This window comes from Convolutriloba macropyga, chromosome 6 (assembly GCF_964194025.1).
Source record: "Convolutriloba macropyga chromosome 6, txConMacr16.3, whole genome shotgun sequence".
NCBI lineage: Eukaryota > Metazoa > Xenacoelomorpha > Acoela > Convolutidae > Convolutriloba > Convolutriloba macropyga.
The window spans coordinates 20,174,861-20,198,580 of record NC_134473.1 but is presented as its reverse complement, the minus strand read 5'-3'; the positions used below and the strand labels follow the sequence as shown (position 1 = coordinate 20,198,580).

Below are 23,720 nucleotides of genomic sequence, written 5' to 3'. Positions count from 1 at the left end.
ACAAAATTTCTGTAATCATATGGGATGATATTATTGCGAGACAACAAAAACTGCTGTTTAAAGTTTACAGTTGACCCATGATATGATGTCTCTATTAGAGGAGTGCTTCCTTGAAAAATAGTTAGATTTTTGGCTAAAATTGAGATGCAATCTAAAAAAGGTAAAATTTTAGTCAAAAAGGTCTCTTCGTAAGCATAATTCTACCAGGCGACTGTGTTAAAGCTATATTTCAACAACTTTTTTATGGTCTCCTCTAACCATTTTCACTACTATGAGTGAAAACTACTATGAATGTTTAAAAAAATGATGTTCAAATCTACATCACTGCTGAAACCAAACACATCCAGAAATTTTGGCTTTCTACAGACCAAAATTGAAAACGCTTTCATTTCAATCAGAAGAAGTAGGGTCCTGGAAGCTGCAAAACCACTATTGCTTAGCGTTTCCTTCCTATTTTGCAAATTGTTGTTATCCACACCACGGCTATCTTTACCTCAAGAGCTATTAGAGATTTTTTCAGCTTAAATTATTTAGTGGTTTAAAACGAACCTTTGTTATCAAACTTTGATTCGGAATCAAAAGTTTTTGCTCATTAAAAGGTCAAATAAGGACGTGTTTTTTTGAAGATTTCTTAATTCTTCTCAATCGCTCTCTATAACATCAGTCTTGTTCTCCATAAATTTCAGAATTCTTCTTTTTTCAATCTTCATTGAACTCTTGAAAATCATTTACGTTATCCCCGCTCGTTGGGTGAGACAGTACTTACAAATACGAAGGTCCCCTCTCATTGGGTGACACCTCTAAAATGACTCCACTCTTCTTGGAGTTCACATTAATTGCCCAAAAAAGAATTTGCCAAAAAATATTGCAAAAGTCGGGGCTACGGGACTCGTGCAACCAACATTGTAGCCGATCCTCGTACAATCACAACGGAAACCGACTTTGCCAACCTATCAAAAACGATAGCATGTCCTTGCGACTGATAATTCCTGCTGTCAGCTAACAGAGCTATCCGCATTAACCTTTTCTTGAGAGTAACTGAGAGACCGCCCAATGACTCAACAGCAAGAGGAACAAACAAAATTCGTTGCTCAGAGCAACTATTTTTGTGTTTTGCATACTTTCGCTCTTCAGCTGCTTCAATCGAAGTTTTATCGAAGTCAGAAAACTGCTGGCTTCTTAATTGAAAAATGTGAGCTGTGATCATGCAAAGAATTGGAGGAATTGAACAGTAGAGTATGAGCTGCAAATAGAGGAACTCACAGTCCCGTAGCAGTAGAATTGCGCAAATTAACGTCAGGAAGATTCGTGCGCACTTAGAATTCCTTGAAGCTTTCTTGACGCCCCAAAATGGGGGTATGTATTCCTAACTTTGTAAAAACAAGTTTTAAACTAATCGTGTGAGGTTTTGTGTGAGTTTGATAATCTGCAAAGAACAACATTAGAGGGCCTTGTCATTTCAGACAACGCTTGGCATTGGACTTATATACAAACAAATAACCTGGCGTTGTAGTAGGCCTGTCTGTCGCACAAAATTTACTCTAACGCCAATTATTGAAGGCCTTGTACATTGGCTCTGTAACTCAATCAGACGCTTTAGAAGTTCAAATAACTGTTGGAAAACCCTGAGAAAGCAAGCGCTGTTTTCAAGGAAACTGTAGAATGCCAGGATTACTTGCAGCCCTAGTTGAGAAGACCGAACAAAAACGAAGCAAGAAAAGTTCGGTATGTTTGGTTTTCTACGTAAGAAATGGTGGGGATGTTCGGTATGATCGGTTTCAAATGAAAGAAATTGTCGGTATGTTCGGTCTAGAAATTAAAAAAGCTTCCGTGTGTTCGGTTTTGCAAAACCAGTATGTTCGGTTCGGAGTGTAAGGAAGATTCGGTATGTTCAGTTGAGCCAGATTTGATATAATCAGTTTCAAAAGAAAGAAACCGTCGGTATGTTTGGTCTGGAACGTATCCCAGGATGAAGTCCTCAACCCAGGTCAGGTATGGGCCGGACTCAATTCTCCTATAGTTGTTTGTTTGTAACTCCACCGTAGCTGGTCCCCAGCACGGATGAGAAAGGAGGAGGGAAACACCACCAGAAAATACAGGAAAACCTCAAAAGTTGGTTTTTTGAATCAACCTGAGATAATTTTCTGACATTATGTTGGCTAAATTATCTTAGATTTTGTTTTCTTTTGTTTGGTTTTACTTGGGGAGAGTCTTAGAGCGCTGATTTTTACCGTTTGCGTGGATTCAATTATCCTATAATTGTTTGTTTGTAACTGCTCTGTAGGCGGTCCCCAGCCCGGTTGAGTGGAGGAGGGGAACACACCCAAATCATACTGGAAAATCTCAAAAAGTTGTTCGTTAGTTCAACTGTAGACTTTTTCCGACAATATGTAACCTATTTTAGCTCTCGAAACATCCTCTGATCAAAAAAAAGTGCGGCCGAAACGTCTAGCGTTAAAAAAAAGCAATACCCGTGGTTTCTTACGTTTGAAAATGACGTTACCGATGCTTCCGTACGTCCGAAAACTACGTTACCGATGCTTTCTTACGTTTAAGAACCGACGATACAGATGTTTTCTACCGTTTGAAAACCGACTATACCGACGCTTTCTTACATTTAATGAACGATGATACCGAATCTCGCTTGCGATGAAAAAACGACGATACCGAATCTGTCTTACGTCTAAAAACGACGATACCGAGTCTTTCTTATGTTTAATACCGAACAAAAACGACGATACCGACGCAAGGGCTTTCGTCGTTTTTGGCTAGAAAAAACGACAATACCGACAGTTTCTTACGTTTTCTAACCAAAGATTTCTCAACTAGGGAGCCAATACGTTGTATTCATCAAAAGTTTCAAGAAGTTGTTAACGAGACCGCTTTTATAACCCTATTTGAAAGTCAAACCACTAACAAGGACAATTATTGTTTGTTCTATTTTTCCCTGTCTCCATCAGATTCTTGGTCTTCTGCTGCACTCATTATAACCCTACGGCCATTGAGTTTAGATCAGCCTTGAAAAGAGCGGCATTATTTGATGACGGAAAAAAAGCCATTAATTGATGGCGGAAATAAAGTGCCATTATTTGATGGCGGAAGGAAAATGCCATTATCTTATAGCGTAAAGAAAAAGCCATTATTTGATGGCGGAACGAAAGTGCCATTATTTGATGGTGGAAAGAAAGTGCCAATTTTTGATGGCGGAAGGAAAGTGCCTTCATTTGATGCCGGAATGAAAGTGCCATTATTTGATGGCGGAAGGAAAGTGCCATTATTTGATGGCGGAAGGAAAATGTCATTATTTGATGTGGATGGCAAAAGGAAAGTGCCAAAATTTGACGGCGGAAGGAAAGTTACATTATTTGATTGCGGAAGGAAAGTGTCATTAGTTGACGGCGGAATAAAAGCGCCTTTATTTGATGGCGGAAGAAAAGTGCCATTATTTGATGGCTGAAGGAAAGTGTCATTATTTGACGGCGGAAGGAAAGTGCCATTTTTTGATGGCGGAAGAAAAGTGCCATTATTTGATGGCGGAAAGAAAAGGCCATTATTTGATGGCGAAAGGAAAGTGCCATTATTTGATGGCGGAAGGAAAATGTCATTATTTGATGGCCGAAGGAAAGTGACATTATTTGATGTGGATGGCGTAAGGAAAGGGCCATTATTTGATGTGGATGGCAAAAGGAAAGTGCCATTATTTGATGGTGGAAGGAAAGTGCCATTATTTGATGGCTGAATAAAAGTGCCATTATTTGATGGTGGAATGAAAGTGCCATTATTTGATGGCGGAAGGAAAGTGCCATTATTTGATGGCGGAAGGAAAATGTCATTACTCGATGGCAAAATAAAAGTGCCCTCATTTGATGCCGGAATGAAAGTGCCATTATTTGATGGCGGAAGAAAAGTGCCATTATTTGATGGCAGAAGGAAAATGTCATTATATGATGTGGATGGCAAAAGGAAAGTGCCATTATTTGATGGCGGAAGGAAAGTTTCATTATTTGATTGCGGAAGGAAAGTGTCATTAGTTGACGGTGGAATAAAAATGCCATTACTTGATGGCGGAAGGAAAGTGCCATTATTTGATGGCGGAAGGAAATTGTCATTATTCGATGGCGGAAGGAAGGTGACATTATTTGATGTGGATGGCGAAAGGAAAGGGCCATTATTTGATGTGGATGGCAAAAGGAAAGTGCCATTATTTGATGGCGGAATGAATGTGCCATTATTTGATGGCGGAAGGAAAGTGCCATTATTTAATGGCGGAAGGAAAATGTCATTATTTGATGGCCGAAGGTAAGTGACATTATTTGATGTGGATGGCGTAAGGAAAGGGCCATTATTTGATGTGGATGGCAAAAGGAAAGCGCCATTATTTGACGGCGGAAGGAAAGTGCCATTATTTGATGGCTGAATAAAAGTGCCATTATTTGATAGCGGAATGAAAGTGCCATTATTTGATGGCGGAAGGAAAGTGCCATTATTTGATGGCGGAAAGAAGATGTCATTAATTGATGGCGGAATAAAAGTGCCCTCATTTGATGCCGGAATGAAAGTGCCATTATTTGATGGCGGAAGAAAAGTGCCATTATTTGATGGCGGAAGGAAAATGTCAATATTTGATGTGGATGGCAAAAAGAAAGTGCCATTGTTTGATGGCAGAAGGAAAGTTTCATTGTTTGATTGCGGAAGGAAAGTGTCATTAGTTGACGGCGGAATAAAAGTGCCATTTTTTGATGGCGGAAGGAAAGTGCCATTATTTGATGGCGGAAGGAAAATGTCATTATTTGATTGCGGAAGGAAATTGTCATTAGTTGACGGCGGAATAAAAGTGCCATTTTTTGATGGCGGAAGGAAAGTGCCATTATTTGATGGCGGAAGGAAAATGTCATTATTTGATGGCGGGAGGAAAGTGACATTATTTGATGTGGATGGCGACAGGAAAGGGCCATTATTTGATGGCGGAAGGAAAGCGCCATTATTTGATGGCTGAATAAAAGTGTCATTATTTGATGGCGGAATGAAAGTGCCATTATTTGATGGCGGAAGAAAAGTGCCATTATTTGATGGCGGAAGGAAAATGTCATTACTTGATGGCGGAATAAAAGTGCCATTATTTGATGGCGGAAGAAAAGTGCCATTATTTGATGGCTGAAGGAAAGTGTCATTATTTGACAGCGGAAGGAAAGTGCTATTTTTTGATGGCGTAAGAAAAGTGCCAATATTTGATGGCGGAATGAAAGTGCCATTATTTGATGGCGGAAGGAAAGTGCCATTATTTGATGGCGGAAGGAAAATATCATTATTTGATGGCGGAAGGAAAGTGACATTATTTGATGTGGATGGCGAAAGGAAAGGGCCATTATTTGACTACACCGGTGCTTGTCATGGTCTTAATGACGTGATACTGATGCAAGATTGTGTTAGAGATAAAATATTTTCGGCCTGCTCTAATGTAAATTGTAATCCGTTTGCAAACAGAAGAATCTGATTTCTGAGAATATTTCACGGCCGAGGAATTTTTTCCTGCATAGATAGCCTGCAAGAAAACGGGCTTCGTTGGACGTAATCATAAATTCCCCTTTGCAACCCCCAGTTTCATATTAGATGCGGCGAGAAGTTTAGATATAGATGCGGAGGAAGTTTCAGCTTGCTCTGTCAAATCGTGAAGAGAGGAAATATGATGAATATCTGCAGAAGCATAGCCAAATGTGCGTTCATTTTTTACCCTGAATTACCGAGCCTTTTGGAGTTTTTTTGGAACTAGTTTCCAATACAATGAAACTCCTAGCTCTGCTTTCTGTTGACAGAACTTTTCATCCTCGCTGGTTTGTCATCAGTTTGCATTTGGTTGGCTCAATGCAGTCTCAATGTCCGAGAAAGTCAGCCACAAAGCTTATTGCAAAACAATTTACTCTTTCCAGATGACTAAGGAATTCGAATATCTTAATCTTTTTTCTCGCCCAATGAGCAGTGATAGCACACATTTTTAACGAAACAATCAATTCTTGCAAAACAAATTGGGAAAGATTAGAAGAAATAAGGAACAATACAGTTTGAAAACGATTGAAAAAATGTCCTTTAAATATAATGAACTAATTAATTAGTACCAAGACTCGATAATTTCTAAACCGATAAGTTCATTTTTAGAGCCAAGCCGTTTTTGAATAAGAATGTTGCCGCAAAATTCATTGACTATTTGTCTGCTGATATATGAATTAGATCAGCAGAAAAACTTTTTAATACAATCCTATTTTGAATGACATCATTTTAATTTAATCTGACACTGGGTGAAAGTAAAAAAAACCAAGTTATAAAAACCGTACACCAAATTTGGAACAGCTGCACTCGACCAAGTCTAATTTCTTGTTCTTTTTTGAGGCGCAAATATTGTTGCTAATGACAAAAAAGTGACTTTCTTTCTCTCAAAAATAGTTTTGAAAAGAATGCGCAACAGTAATCAAAATGAAACCAATTCGAAGCTCGACGCACGAGTATCTAATGCAAACGTATTTTGTGCTGCTAGCTAACTTTTTTAAAGTGTGCATATTTTGTTTTACAATATTCCAATAAATAATTGTATTTTTATCAGAGTTTTAAAGTCATGAGAACAAAATCTTTTGTTTCAGTTGTTAATCTCTAGGGAAAACTCCTTTTGGAATGATAAATCTCGCTTGCAATAACTTCATTAAAACATTTATTGTTCCGACCCCACTTGTGGGGGAAGGAACTATATACTCAAATGGGTTTTTTTTTTTGTTCAGTGAATTTTGGCCGATCGATATATTCGTCGTAGAGAAATGTGAGTGGTATCATTAAAAAGCTGGTCCAGCGTAGAATTCAAAAGTAAAAAGATTTTTTTGAATTTCGTTTTTTTCGAGGAGTTATCGAGGATTGAAGTTTTGTGTGAACAATGGGATCTTTAGCATGATTGTTCACTTTTAGTACAATTTTCTTCAAACTAAGATCTTTTTTACGAAAACATTAATTCAAATTTCTATAAAAAGAATAAATTTTGAGTTCGTAAAAGTTGAATGCAAGGCGATAGAAAGACTAGTTCTGGTCTCATAGGGAAGTTCACTATCAAAAAAAAATCGAACTCTAATTGAGAGCCCTTTTTTTAATAAAACTTTTCTCTTTTTTGCTTTTTTAAGTCACCTAGAGACAAGTCACATTTTATATCGACGTTCTATTAATGACAAAACTCCTTTATAGTCGAATGAAGCGCAATGAACAAAAACTGTCGTTTTCAAGGAATTGCTCATGTTTTTTTTTGGCTTCGATTCTGAGTTTTCGTAATTTTGAATGAAATTTTGAATTTCTTTTTGAAGTTTTACTATTTTTTTTGGAGTCCTATGGTAGGGATTCATTGACTAACAGTGCAATATGTTCCATAATGAGCATTAAGTGAACATGTCTATTTCATTGAGGGGGCGGCTAATGGCTGTTAAGACTTAAAAAATAATTTTTCGAATTTTTTTTTGAATATTAAAGAATCATAATCTTATTATAGTGAATTGTAAGTCAGTCCAGGGGTGAGAGCACCCTCTTCCTTCCTACTGCAACCAAAATTAAACTGGTTAGCGGTTTTATCTTCTATCTATTGGTTATATGACTTCAATGACAAAAAATTTCAATTTTTTAAAATTTTTTTTGGATTTTTACGTATTATTGGTTACTTTTGAAATCTTATCACATTATCCAAGTATTGACAGTTCCCATTAGCTTAAAAACGATGTTCTGTGGATGACCAATAAAAATTTTAAACAAAAATTTATGGTTTAAATGGCTTCGACACGTTCTTCTTGCACTTTTCTACTGATTTTTTGGTTTTCTCCTGTTTTTTTTGTTGTTTTAATAGTCATTATACTTACTGTGATCTCATAATGAATACCTATGCATGACAAACATAAATGTACTGCCACCGGGGCATCTTTGAGCGTTTTTATTGACTTCCGTTGAAAGCTATTGAATTTAATGTCTGTTAAAATAAAAATCATTTTTCGAAAATTTTATTTGAACAATAACAATTCCTAAATTTTTCTTGAACTGTTAGTGAGTTTCAGTATTGACTGGACCCACTTGCTTTTTACTGCGACTAAAAATATTCTGTTTAGCTCTTTTATCTTCTAGCTATTGGTTATATGACTTCAATGACAAAGATTTCAATTTTTTTAAATTTTTTTTTTGGATTTTTTGAATTATTGGTCACTTTTGAACTCTTTATCACATTATCCAAAGATTATTGTAATCCAATTGGCTTAGAGAGGACGTTCAGTGGATCACAGAGAAAGTTTTCAGAGAATAGCTAATGGTTTAATTGTCTTCGACACTTTCTTCTCGCATTTTTCTACTGAATTTTAGTTTTTGCTGTTTTTGTTATTGTTTTCTGTCATAAGACTTATTGTGATGTCTTTTTAACTATCTATGCATGACAGACATCATTTTCCTCCCTATGGGTTATATCTGAGCATCGTCATTGAGCTCCGATGAAAGATTGAGTTTACTGGCTGTTAAGGGTTTAAAAATAATTTTTCGAAACTTTTTTGAAATTCAACCATTCCTAATTTTTTTTCGTGAATACTCTTGGTCATTGTTGGTTCTAACAGAATCCATTTCCGTTCTACTATAGCCAAAATTAATCTGGTTAGCGGTTTTATCTTCTACCTATTAGTTTTAAAACATCAATGCCACGAGAATTCATATTTTTTTTGGGTACTTTATTTTGTTTTTCGATCCTTTTGAAATCTTATCACATCATCTTACTGCTGAGAGTCCCTATTGGTTTAGGGAAGAAGTTCAACGGATCATAAATAAAGTGTTCAGGGAAGAGCTTATGATTTGAGTTGCTTCGACATTTTCTTCAGGCACTTTTCTACTGAATTTGTGGTTTTTGCCTCTCTCTGTTGTTGTTTTCATAGTCATTAACTTGTTGTAAGGTCTTATTGATGAAATACGATTGGCAAAAAAACTTATTGTCCCCTCGAGGCATCATTTATTGTATATACTGGCTTCCGTTGAAGGCTAATGAATTTAATGGCGTTGATAATACGTGTTTTCCCGCAATTTTCGTGCGTCTAATGTATTTGTTTATATTTGTTGATTTTTTGAAATTATATTGATAAAAAAGGTTTTCCCATTGCTCCTGAAAAATTAATTTAAAATTGAAGAGTGTTTAGTGAAAAGTTCATTTTTTTAATGCCTTCGACCCTTTTGTCGCTCAATTTTTTTTCCTGAATTCGCTGTTTTTGTTCTTTAGGTAGCCGTAAATTGCTCACAGATCTCATAGGCTTGTAATTGAGGACTGAATGAATGATGTTGCTCGAAACATTCAGTATATAGCGAATAGGTTCCTTTCGTCAAATTTAACTTCTATTCATCAATCAGATGTCCCATCGAATTTCGTGTATTTCAAGAAATAACATATATATTGATATTATGTGCCACTGTTGTTTCGTTTTTCTGAACGTTTATTGAATGGCCATTTTTTGCGTTTCTTTTTCTCTTCCTTCAGAACAATCGCGTAATAACAGATCCCAATGGTTTTTAAATGTGGCCCAAGTAAACTTATTTAATCTTTCAGTATAAATCCTTCAACTGAAATAGCAGAAATAACAACTGAATTAAAAATACATATTCAGATGATAGGTATTGATTTTAATGGTAGCAAAGGTTTGTGTTTTCGCAAATCGTTTGTAATTTTTTGAGTTTCTCTTTAGTTTGTTTCTATGGCATAGTCTGACCACAGACGGGTGCTTTTGGTTTTGTAATGACTTTTTAGTAATTTATCAAGGATTTTTTTATTAAAAACCAATGTTTTTTAAGATTTTTGAATTTTCTTGGTGCAAAAAATGTTGATTAATTTTTAAGTTTCGCCTCACTGTTCGCTCTTTTTGTCGGCTTGTTACCTAGTCTCGTTAAGAAAACTTTTCATCTGCTGTATAGTTAGTAAAAGGTAAACTTGTGTAGTTAAGGTTTTATCTGACTGCATTTTGACGTTGTTACCAGGTGCTTTTAAATTTAGATATTCATTTTTTGCCGCCAAAATTTTGTTGGTGCTATTTTTTTTCTAGTCTCTTCAATGTCAGGTCACGTTGGTGCTGTAATGAAGCATGGCATTAGTAATTCAATTAGTAGATAGAATGTGTAACGATTGTTTTAAACTCAAACATCTATTTTTGTTATCTCTTGATTTGGTTGACATTTTAGTCAAAAATGTAGATGAGCTCGGGTCGGAACATCATGTGCGAACGCACATTAACGAGCCGCCTTGTTAACTTCTATATCTTTCTTCCTAAATCATGGAAAACATCAGAGGAGCAAGATTAACATTTTCTAAAACTTTTTAAAAAAAACTTGACTTGTAGTTTATTGATGCCAAAAAGTTATAAGTGTAAATTAGAATAATGAAAAAATTATTCTTGACTTATATATTTAAATTGCATACACATCGAAACAAAAAACGCAAAAACTTGAAAAAAAGACATCAAAGACTGTAAGACTTGTCAAGTGACGCTTTTTATTTCTTCTCAAATTATTTTTTCATTAATTAGGATGTTTCCTTGTTCAAAAAAATATGCATCTAAACCAATCCTCAAAAATTTCGAATTTAGCTCCTGCCAGAATTATCTTGTTACCCATAAAGGTATCTTTTTTATTTAAAAATCACCAAGAAAACAGAAATAATTATCAATCTAAAGTATTAATAGAACCATATATAACTCTATAAAAGCAATTTTCAACTTTTTTACGTGGTTTTAATCTGTTAGCCACGATTTTTTGTGAGTGATTCATCAATGGAATTTAAAAATCTTATATCACATTTTTTGTTCTATGAAAACATATAGCTCTCACATGCAGAAAAAAATGGCCATTTAACTCAAGCAATAAACTTTTCCAGTGTATGCAGAATTCTTGTATATCCAAGATAATAGATAGTTATAGTGTAATATAAATTTTTGTTTTATGGACTTGAAAATGGCTGAAAAATCATCAGAAAGCAGCCATTGTGCCAGCTAATTCAATGGTAAAAAAATTACTTAAAAGCTTGGTCAATTTTTTTGCAAATTTTTTTGCCGACTTTGAAACTTATGGTCAATTATGGCACAAAATATCAATAATGTGGGACACGTTTGCCTCGATCCCAAGAACATGACTTTTTTCGAAAGCGCATCGGGGATTTTGTCACTACAAAAGTACTAAGAGAGGTTAATTTTTCTTCTTGATGTATGTAGTAGTTCAATATGTATGAAAAATAGCATACATTCCAGGTATTACATAGATTCCAGTATCACATAGATTTTGTTGCGCATATTTAAAAGTCTTCCATTTTTTCCTGATTTTTGTGAAGTTTTCCTTCTTATTGTTGATTTCAATTGAAGCGATTTGATGTATCTGTTTTTGAGTTGACCACAAAAAACTGCTTTGTAAATATAGAGATCCAACTAGTTCTCTAGTTCTTTCGTCTTTTTGAGACTTTTGGAATTTTGAATCCAAAAGGGCAAAACTAATTTCAGATTTTTATCATCACAGTTTTCGTTTTCTAAAATCGTCAAATGGATGCTATCAAAATTGGAACGTCCTCAATAGTTAGCAGTGTTCAGAAGACATTGAGCAAAAGATTTTGAGAACCTTGAAACTAAAAATTTTCAGAAAAAAGAATTTCAACGATAATTTCTTTTCCAATTATCATTCCTTGTTTTCCAAATCTACCTTTCTCCTCCGCAGTGTTTAATGACAAAAGGGCTCTCGTTGAAAAGTTCCAACTCCTTTTTAGATACAAAGCATACATTCTATTGATGCGCTGCAGAAAATTAGATTAATTTTCTCTCATTATTTTAGTTAAATTGTCAAGTTGACTTCAGTGCAGTGTGTATTTTTTCTGCGATGTAGAATTGCTAACGACGACACAAAACTGTAACATTAGAAAGAACATATTTAATAACTAAAAGTTGTGATCATGAAAGTTGGGGAAAACAATTTTAGCACAGCAAAAATTTCCTGTAAAAATTGTTATGGCCCCCATTTAGAGGGAGGGAGGAACTATGTACTCAAATGGGTTTTTTGTCCAGTCAATTTTGGCCGACCGATATATTCATCGTAGAGATCTGTGAGTGTATCATTTAAAAGCCCGTCCACCGTAGAATATGGAAACAAAAAGGTTTTTTTGAGTTCCGTTTTCTTTCTTCCAAGGAGTTATGAAGGTTTAGTATTCTGTTAACATTCGCAGATTACCGTTGTTTTTGTTTACAAGTTCCATAGATTTTGCCAAAATTTGCTGAAAAATGTTTCAATTTTTGAAAGCACAGGGCTGAATAATTGTTACTTAATGGTTTAATCCGAGTTTGTTTAGCTCAAACTTTTGCTAAATTTTTTGAATTTCAGATCTTTTTATTAAAAAATGTCGCCAAAGTTGCCCTCCTTTAGCCCACTTTGTTAAAGTTTTAAGGAAGCAAAGACCTGAAAATTGCTAACATAATCTTTCTAAGTCCAAAACATAGCCATTTTAACTTTCGCTTCCCACAAGAGTCTTCTTAAATTAAATTAAACATTTCATTGCATTGTTATCTATGTCGCAAGTATTTGGAACAATTAATTGAAAGCGCAGCTATGGCAAGACCATTTATGTTCTGTTCAAGGTACTTTACGATAAAAAAAATTGATTGAGTTGAGGCGCAATCTATTTTCAGAATATTTTCGCAAATTTTGTATTTAATAGGTTAGCTACTGAGATGGGCTTCCACCATGAGCTCAGTTTTTATGGTTTCGACAAAGTTTTTTTGTAAACCTTAATTAAATTTTTGTGTTTTTCCTGCCTTTGTAGTCTCATGACTCAATTTTAGGCTTTTTGAAAATTTCTGTTTTAAACGAATAACCGACTTTCGAGCTTTGACAATTTTATCCTACGGCTGTCAATGAGACGCTTAGTATCTGTAAGAACAGGCTATATCCTTTTTCTAGCGAGCAACAGATCAATCCTCATAACGGTTTCTTTTTCATCTAATGAATTCTTGACTTTCATATTACGCATTTTCATTACCGATTGTGTCTATTTTCCCATCTTAAGGTTGGTTTTTTGTTTCCTTGCCTCGACATCACAATAATGGGAAGGAAATATAGGCGTTCAAATAATTTGAAATCAAAATAATTCCATAATCTCATTAAATTGCTTATAATTTTTAACGGCTGGGATACGGCTTTTTATAAATTGTCTATTTTTTTCAACTTTGGACTGTTTTTTTTTCGTAGTCGTTCGACATACTTTTCTCGTATTCTCATTAATGGCAAGTTTCATTGCTTCTCTAATGCGGCAATAATTTTTTAATTTAGTGGTTTGTTGAACTAAATGCGAATTTTTGAAAGTTTTCTAACTCTTCCTCATTGGGAAGACAATAAGTAGAAAATAGGGTGAGCGAGGTCGGTCCATTATGAGCAAACATGAGCTTCCTTGTTTTTGTATTATTTGCATTCAGTAGTCGCATGCAACTGCATGTTTATTGGGGCTGATGAAAAGCACTCTCGAAGAATTAGCAGAAAGAACTTTTTATTTAGCCCTATGAAAAATTACTCACGTTCTGGGTATGCACAAATTTGATTTTGAGTTCAACAAAATTTTTAATTAAGAATTTCGTTGCTTTAACTTGTTTGATTTTGAGATACTTCAATATCAACCGTCACACTGAATAACAAGATCCATTTTTAATTTCAATAAGATCGTTGAAAAGATTCAAAGTGTTCAATTAATTTTTCTTTGTAAACAACGCCACCGAAAATTTGAACTACGTGACGCAGTTTTTAAAGAGATTTTATCATTTGACGTTGTGTCAAAAAACAGCACTTATCTAAACTAAAACCATTTAAAAAAAATTCTCTCAACTTGAAAAGTTAGAGCTGCATTAACTTGTAGCATACAGACGGTTGCTGTTTATTACAAAACTAAAATGGCTTACTGTAATTTCTTTTGTCTTTTATTTACTATTGTTTGTATTCATTTATCAACCAAGACTTGCTCAAGTAAAATAATTGAGGGGACATTTGCATCGTCTGAGAATTGGGCGTTTCTGGGCAAATTCTGCTTTGCTGAAAGTCAAAATCAATGGTCGTTTGAACTAAGATACCCCTACAATTACTGCCCGAAAGAAGATGGCACAGTTAAAAGATGTCAAGCTCTAGTTTTGTACTACGACACAAAAGAACAATGGGATTCGGTATACAAGTCAAATTTAAACTGTAAACGCAAAATTGGTGAGAAAATGGCAAACGGAACCGGTTATTTATCACGTTATCAGTTATTATATCTGGACCCTTCCAGAACTTACTCTTTGCAAGAGGGTAACTTCGGAATCTCCGAATGGTGTTATCGGGTCAGTTCTAGCGAAACAATTTACTGCAAAAATTCCCGCAGTGTATTTACTCAAAGACCTCGCTGGTGGTTTTTCGTGGTCGCAAATTGCGACTCGGATAATCAAGGCACATTTTTGATGGAGTACAAAATTAGTTTTACAAACGGTGATTCTTATCAGAAACACTTTTCTTTCGACGAAAGGTATATTTTTGAAATGGACATCGTTGCTGTTATTGTGTTCACAGTTATGCTGGTATATGCTATAACTTGTGCTTGTATTTTGTATCAGAAGAAATTACTTCACGTGACCTACCAAATTTACGTTGCGTCTTTGAGTGTGAAATTACTTTCTTGGGTAATTTTAACTGGCGCTTATTGGTCATACCAACAAGGCTATGAACAAATTTCGATTAAAAGACTTGGTTTTGCATTCAGTTTCATTGCATATTTTATATTGCTCATTATGGTTGTGTTGCTTGCAAAAGGATACAATGTAACACGAAGTATACTTCCTTCGAAATCGAAGTTTACCTTGGTTGGTTTTTTGGTAGTATACGCAATTGCGTACGCAACCGCATCATTATGGTAAGATGTTTGTTTATCGGGATGTTTTATTTCCTTGATTTTTGGTAAATAACAACAGGTCAGGAAACTCACTAAACCTCAAAAAAATTCAGAAAGGCAAAAAATGTAAAAAAAATGCAAAATTACGATTTTATTTCAGTAAAAACTTGCCTATTAAAACTTCAGGTGTCAACTGTAGGAAACAGAACTTGATGAAAAAAATTTAAGATATAAAAAGTGTATAAAAAGCTCGTTTAGAAAAGTGCAGTTAACAAAATTTTTTTTAGATTCAAATTCAAAGATACAAAAATAGGCCTAAAATTGGTCTAATTTGACCACTTCTCAAAAACAAAGACAATTTAATATTGATACCATTTAAACCAGAGTTTATTGCAACCACAAGAAAGGCTTACATCAAATGAAATAATACAATTTCTGATAGTTAAAAAATTGAAAAAGACTGCACAAAACATAAGGCGTCTAAAACAGCAAAATAACAAAAAGGCTAAAAATTGCATCTGTCAGTTAAAGAGAAAAATATGCTCCCAAACGCATAATTATCTGATATGTACAAAACAGCCCAGTGGCCGAAAATTTAAACTTTTTTGGGACAGTAAACACTAAAAACGTTTCGCAGCCCCGTTAACTCTTGTGCGGATAGTTATTAGAGTATTTTAACGTGTCGGCAGGTTTGTACCGCCCAAGCAACCAACTACTGAAAAGAAAGTGGGATTTGAGAGGACTATATAGTGCTTTCCAAGAACACTCGGATAGCACGAGGAAAAACTAATTTAAAATAAAGACCTTCGAATAAAATGTGCCAATGTACATCACCGATCCACCCTGTTCTTTTTTGTTTGCTATTATCACTAGATTTTTCTGTGGTTTTCAGTCTTCGAAACAATGTTTTGAAAACAGTGTCAAGGTTGTTCCAAAATTTTTTCACAGCCTACATAGGTTTTGAATTGGCATTGGGTTTAGCCGATTCGATAAAGTTTTTCTCTGATGATTATTCCGATGAAAGAAAATATTTCTCTGGCTTTTTAGCTTTTTGCAAAGAGCTATGGAAGTTTAAATTTTTGTGAACGTTTGCCTAATTTCCGATGTTTTGTTCACATTTTTTTAGTTTTTGCTGACATTTCAAACAATTTTTGCTAAAAAACATGATAAAAATTTTAACGATAGTCTATTTGATTTTTTAATAAAAGACTAAAAAAGAGTCGCAGTCATGTTTTTATCAACTGCTTTGGCTAAAACCTTGTCTAACTTCGACATTTTTTTTCCATAATGATTGGCATCAAATATGCTCATTCATTCGGCTTTGTACAGTCTGAATGGCATCACAGACAATAGAACTTTGATTTTTGCCTACTCGAATAAGCCTTTTCCTTCAACTGGTTCCTAAAAAGTGTTCTGGATCTAACATTTTAGCAGTCTTTCGCTAAATAAATTAATAGTTATAAAAATCCATTCATTATTTTTTAGATATATTAAAATCTTCATTTAACCAAAAAAGTATTGAGCAGTTAATTACAACAGGAGTGTTCTTAAAAGCCGCGCAGTAATAGCAAGGCCAATTTTGGTCTCTTCGCTGATTTTTGAAATAAAAATTATTCGAATTGCATGTTGTGTCTATTTAAAACATTCTTCGCAATTTTTTCTATCACATTTACAGGCAGGTATGTTTTCATTTGAATGTTCAATTAATAGCAGGTTCCATTCGAGTTGAAATCAGTTCATCTGAAAAAAATGTTTCGAATTAAAATTAATGGTTTTTATGGCCCCGATAAAAGTTTTTTCGTAGTTTATTTTAGAGAATTCTTGACTTTTGCCTGCGTTTGATTTTTTTTGTTGTGCTTTGACTGAGCCTAAATAATCAAGTGATTAAATGGGCGTCAGAGAAGCTATTGAAGAAACCATCTAACCCTTTGAATTGTTTGTAATGGTTTTACGCTCATACAACTCGATAACTATCCAGAATTATTCTATTATTAAAACTACTTTGAATTTTTGGTCAAATCAGCTGACTCGGTAACACTTGAATTTTTTCTTTTTATTGGACCAATAGAAAGAACAACTACATCGTGGGGTCTAACTGTGGAATTTAACAATTTAAATAACATTCGGATTGTAATGGCGTGCTGTACTTTCTAAAATGTAAGAATTGCCTAATATCGTATACTTTGAAATTAAAATTTGATTTGAAATCACCTGAACGATTTCAACTCTGGTTTCAATTTTTGACAAATTAGAATTGCCTGCAAATAAAGTCCAATGAAAATACTTGATAACTTTGGAGACAAATTTTTAGCTTCAACAGCGTTTTAGTAAAATTGTTAAATATTGAGTTCTCCTTTTTGCTGTCTTGTCCGGTTTTCACATTATAGCCACATTAATTATTAGTCGCATAAAAAAGGTGTTGAAAGAGGAAGCAATAGATTATATGTAATATCCTCAGTTGACGGATTTTGAGTTTATAGGCTGCGACATCGTTTCCGGGCAAAATTTAAGTGACTTTTTGTTTTTGTCTGTATTTGTTCTCTTTGTACTCGTAACACAAATTGGGCAATTAGAGGTCTCAATGTTCTCATATCGGGTATAAAAGAGGCTATTCTCTGATTTCGGGTGATAGCTAAGGGTTTTCATATCTTTGAAATTAACCGTTTTCAAAAATTATAAACATTTTTTCAACTTTGCCCTTTTCGTTTTTCATGTTCTTGCTAATTACTCCCAACAAACACAAAACGTTTTCAGTAAAATGACAATCATTTGGTTTAATTTAGTTTTATCTGATACTTTTCGACTTTTCCCACAGATTTTTTTAAAAAATATGTAGGCACTGAGTTTTGATAGGAAGTAAAGCTGGTTGTCTCTTTTGATATTGTTTCTCTCATGTCTCTTACTCTCATTAAGTGCTGGTATCATTGGACCAGTAGTAAGATACTTTTAAATTTGTACAGTAATTTGAGCTGAAACCCATCTTTTAAATGAATACACCAATTACTTATGAACAAGTTTTCTATCTGTTCCTCATTTGGTAGACAAGTAAGTCCTAAAAGTGGTTGAGCTCAGTCGGAACATTATGTGCAAACGCTTTTTACCGAGTCTTCTTGTTCAACTTATCAAATTTGAAAAGAAATGGGTGCTGGAAAAAACACTCCGTTTTGCTTATTTGGATAGGTGGTCTAAAACAAATACGAGGTTTTGCCTGGTCTCATCTCTACCGGGTACAATTATCAATTCAAAAATCCAAAAAATGAATTCTAATAATCAGTTATAGGTACACGTGAATAACTTCAGAAATTTGCAGTTTATTTGTCTCTTCTTGAAAAACGGCAACATTTACAAGATATTTGGTCTGTATAAAAGTAAGATAAAGACCTTTGACTTTTATCAACCGCGGGAACTTTAAACTTGATATGTTGAATATGATTATCTATAAATGATGTTTTAATAGCGGTAAAGATATGTGTGAACATTAATGGCTAACACTGCATCTGATAATAAGGACCTACCACCAAGTCGGTATCAGTGCACGGCATGTCTATAATTGAAGGTTTATATCAGTAATGATTCAGAGCTATGATCATGTCACTTTTACAGCTTCCAGTCTAAATGCAAGTCTTGGCCAAGACGTGCAATTAGACTTGGCTTATATAAAAACGTCAAAAATAGCGGGGAATCGACAAAAATTGGTGGTGAAATCGTCGAAAGAGCCGGGAAATCGTCCAAAAATGGTCGGGGAAAGCTCTACAGATCAATGCATTATTATTGCAATCTTTTCACCGTAAGAAATATAAATAAAATATAACAAAGTTGTCTTGTATGTTCATACAAGATAACCATCCGGTTTCACCTGGGGTTCAAACAGGCGGATGAGTTCAAAAACTTTGATAGCGGGGGGAGAATTTTGTCTGATTTCGACACAGATGCGTTTCAGGCATTTGGCGACGTATGACGAAGCAGTGGTGACCGTAATGTACGACTCAGTTCCAGGCATGATCTCTGCCTCCTTCCGACTGTTTGCTCTGGTAGCCCTGATTGTATTCGTCTCTCGCACCCTCACTCGATACCCTGAGAAGAAGAAGTTCTACATCCCATTCACCATTGTATACGGGCTCTGGCTGTTTCTCACGGTGAGATTCTCTCTCCTTTTAAAGTTGCTTCCTCATATAGATGTGGTACAATTTTTAAAACTATTATTTTTTTACAAACTAGCAAATGGGACCCCAGGTTGAGGTTCAAGGCCAAAGTGACCTCTCAGTTAAAGTGATCAGTCAGACAGTCCCAGACCAAAGTACTTTCTGATCAACTTTTGTGCGCTCGAACTCAACTCTGATCAATAGATCATAGACAAATTGACCTCGTATCAGACTCAATCAAAAACAATGTCCCAAATTTCGTGTAACCATAGCTCATGCTTAACCCAAAGACCTGTGCACACTTTTGCGCGATCCAAATTGACTCAATTATTCAATTCAGATCACTGTCCAGAGTTTTGTGCCCACAAAGTGGCCTCTGGTCAGACTATCTTTCTTCCGTGCGTTCCAAACCGCCTCTGATCAGACTCAGTTCAGACCATTGTCGAGTATTTCTTGCGTTCAAAAAGAGATCCAGAACCCGTAAATTCTGTTACAATGTGAATTTCTAACCATAGAATTCTGACAAATACCTTCTCAAAATCATTATTTAATTGGTAGGTTCTGTCGTAAAAAAGGTTCAACTTCATCGATTCTTTCTAAGGTCGATGACAAAAATCAGACAAGGGATATAGAAAGAGCCAAGAAGCTCCCTTATCAATTCAGAAGGGGGCCACCTGGGTCGAAGCTTCGACCTTAAACAACCTCTGATTAGCAGGGATTAGGGTGTAATACATATTCCACTCCTATATACTGGGAATGGGTATAAAAGTGTGATGATGAAAATAAATTGTAATTACATTCTGATCCGCATTACTTGCAATATTTGCAATGAGTGTGATTTTTTTTTCAAAATACACTTTTAATTGCACCGTTGCTTAATTTTTTCTTTCATCTGGGCGGGTACAAAATACACTCGTTCACCGTTGGTTAGTGATTTTTAATGAATTAATATAATAAAATCATATCTTTTTTACACAACCATTTGTAGTTACCACTTGTAGTCTCTGGCCACAAGAAAAAAAGTTGCATAAGTGTAACTTGGCTCAGATCGCTAGCTTTTTTGTTCAAAAGATCACAACTTTACTTTCCAGCTATAAATTTCTTTTAGATATAAGAATGAGGCAGCCATGAGATGAACTAGTTGACCATTTTAAAAAAAATGAAAATAGTAATCATAGAAAAAAGTTTTCCTGCTCCCCGTATCATTGATGCACCTCGGTAACAATTTTTGTCATCATAAGACAGGCTTTTGAGTGAATACAATTTTTGTTTTACCAGCCTCATCAGTTTAGCGCCTTTCCTTCATTTTTTGATCAAGTTAATTTTGATTTCCTATTCTTCTACTGTGCATAACTATTGAACCGTCAATATGTACATACAGAATATTTGGCATTGCTATATCCTTTTAAATTTCCGCACAAAAAACTATTTGTTTGCTTATCTGTCAAACTCCCTTTTTTACTCTATTTACTTATCATCATTTTTTAAAAAATTATCTACAACATTCCCAAGATTACATGGCCCACGATGTTTTGATGTTTTGTTGTAATACCTATTTTGATTCTTTACCCAATGATGCCTGAACAAATTTAAGGAAAGCCAATCAGGCAGCTTAGAGTCCCCCATTTAAAAAAAAACATAGCGGGAAACGTCCTGAAATACAATCCAAAGAACTGAATGAAACACATAAAACTGCTATACCTGGTCAGATGACCAACTGAACAGCCAGCCAAAACAGAAAAACAATATTAAAAGTTGAGAAACTAAAAAGATCAGACAAGTTAGACAAAAAGATAATTTTTGTTTAAACTCGTGACGCTTTAAAGCCAAATTTGATCCATTTAAACACACCCATTAATCCACGTACAAGCCTTGAAAGAGGTTTATTGGCCAAGAAAGATAGAAAACAGAGAAATATGCCAAATACCTAAGTAAAATTGAAAAGGATTTTCTTAATTTCGCAATATCAAACCAGATTTGTGTCTGTGAAATCTGCCAAGTAACCCATCTGAAAAGGCTGAACAAGATTCAATGGCCCCTAAAGCTCGAAAGACTTTGAAAATGACAAAGAATTTCAAAAAAATGAAACCGATTGCAAATTTTTTTTTAAAAGTTGCCAAAATTTGCGATGTTAATTTCTTCAGAACCATTTCAATGTCTCAAGAGCTATTCAGAAACCAAAATTGAAGCTTTAAAAAATTTAACTGGTAAAAAAATCAACAAGCCAGGAACTTGACAAAATTTTTCAGAAAACCTGCGAAAACTCTTCAAAAATTGAAAAAATTGTGAAGTTAAAATGCGGAAAAGTTTTCTATTGGCCTTAGCAACTATGCAGTATTATACTATCAAAGCCAGAACAAGTTTGCTTGGCCTCTGAGGCAGCAAAATTGAACAAAAGAAACATTTTAAACAAAAATTGAAAAAAGTGCAGATTTCATAAAAAAAATTGAAAAATTGTAGAGAACGTGCATCAGCTATTGTTAAAACTCAGAGGAGGTTCCTTGACCCCTGGGGCTGGATAAAACCAAAAAAAGAAATAAAAAATTATAAAAAATGCAAAATTTTTCATAGCGCAGTACCAAATATGTATACCAAATAAAATTGTCGGAAACAGTAACTATATCTTGCAAAAGACCTTTATCAACTTTTAATTCAATTCGAAATTGATCTATCTAAGAACCCAAAAAATGACCAAAAGGTGAAAAATTGCACCATTTTGGACTCAGAAACTCCTAAAAATGACATTTAACATTGAATTAAGCAGTTGTAACACTCTAAGCTCTTGGAAGTCAACTAAAACCAACTTTGGGTCTCCAACGAAACCTAATGCCCACTTCCCCTTACCTGTTTATCCCATTTTGAAAGATCAAAATCATAAAATTTGTGAAACATCTTACAAAAAAAAACAGCACCAATACAATCCAATTCTTGGGTTGCAGGGAAAATTCTATAACCTTGAAAACTGTATAAAGAAATTGGTTGAATACACAGTGACTGGCTGAAGAAGTTATTGGCAACAATGATTTTTTAATTTATATAAAAAATTCAGAATCAAAACTTTATTTTTTCAAACATAAAAAGCTCTCAGCGTAATACTTTACTGGAAGCAAACCTTTCGTTATTTAAAAAGAATATGAGAATTAAAAAGATTCAATTTCAGCAAAAAAATCTTATACCATGAAAAAAATTTTCCGAGTGTTTCGAATATCACAATTTCTGATTTTGTACCTCAAAACTCACCTCAATAATGGCTGAGTAAAATTGATTAACTGAACACATTAGGTGGCATAGTGTTGCAGAATAATCACGCGAACGTTTTGTGTTCTCAAATTATATTCTGAAAAAATTGCCGATCATTAAAAACTGATTAATATTTTTTTCTGAAAAAAGGGAATTCTTGTGGTACTAAAATATTATCACTAGTGTTTCTTAGATCTAGCCACGTTCCCAAATTGTAATAGCATTGAGTAAAGATTTCATGTGTATTATTTAAAGAAACTTGTAATGCGGTGAGTTGCTTTTATATGCAGAAATACGACGAATAGCTTTTCTACGCTGAGGTTATCATCTGATAAATTGAATACTTTCCTTTTGTATCTCCAGCTTAGTGGGTGCATAGTATCTGCATCCCCAGACAACACACATGCCACATTTTTAAGTAATACTTTACTATGTATTGCCAAGTTTTTTTTAAGGGGGGGTTGTATAGCATAATGGTGGGAGGGGGGGAAAAGATCCGATAAATTTGTACTTGAAAAAAATTGGTTCAATAAAACAAAAAATGGTTCACGGACACTTGAATTCTCAGATACTAACTTTTAACCGATTCGGAAGTAAAAGTTCGGTGAATTTCGATACCATTATTTTGGTTTTTCCCAACTGTCGTGAGTTTGCGCAAAGAAAACTTTTTCATGCGGACTCTACGATTTGGTTCTTCACAATTTTTTGTTAAAAAATTTTTGCTTTGCTACTAAATGATAGAATGTGAAACCTTTGGGTAAACGGTTAATTCAAAATTGTGCCTACTTTAATCAATTGGCTCTCCTTTTCAGAAACTTGATAACAAACTTTCGAGGACTGAGCTTAAAGAATGGTCAGTTTTGTTCGTTTTCAACTAGTACGGGGACTAAATTTTTTGACATCTTTTTAATTTACGTTTAATAAATAGATTAGAGTTATTTATAGAGATTGGTTTCTAACCGATTTGGCGGGACAACGTTAAAAACAGAACAATTGGAAGAATTTTAACAACTGTTATTGTGTTTCTTATAAGCTATACTAATTTGATTAACTGAACTTATTAGGTCGCATAGTGATGCCGAAAAATCACCCGAACTTTTTGTGAATTTTCCGAGTATTAAAACTTGGTTTGAATTTTTTTTGAAAAAGTAATTTCTTGTAATACTTAAACATTAGCACAAGATTTTTTTTAGACCAAGCCATTTTTACAAATTGCGATAGCATCGAGTAGTGATTCTATGTATTTTTCAAAGAAACGTAGTATGCGACAAGTTGTTTTTAACTGCAGAAATAAGGCGAATAGTTTTTTCTACGATGTGAATATCATTTGAATATTTTCCTTGCATAGTATTTGCACCCCCAGACGACGCACGTGCCATGTCTTTACGCAATGATTTACTATATAATGCCACGCGTTCTACAACTGG

The 23,720-nt window shown here is 34.5% G+C and overlaps 1 protein-coding gene across 2 annotated transcripts in view; it reads left to right on the top strand.

Annotated features, from left to right (window-relative positions):
* Positions 1 to 23,720, top strand: part of LOC142341556 (transmembrane protein 145-like) — a 56,146-nt gene that overhangs the window by 5,399 nt on the left and 27,027 nt on the right. The window contains exons 1-2 of one of the 2 annotated variants that reach the window (XM_075392581.1): positions 13,893 to 14,932; positions 18,852 to 19,047. In XM_075392581.1, the coding sequence (XP_075248696.1) occupies positions 13,944 to 14,932; positions 18,852 to 19,047 (1,185 nt within the window). In that variant the 5' untranslated portion in view covers positions 13,893 to 13,943. Of the gene's footprint in view, positions 1 to 13,892; positions 14,933 to 18,851; positions 19,048 to 23,720 lie in introns of those variants that run through there. The other variant, XM_075392582.1, reaches the window with a different exon arrangement.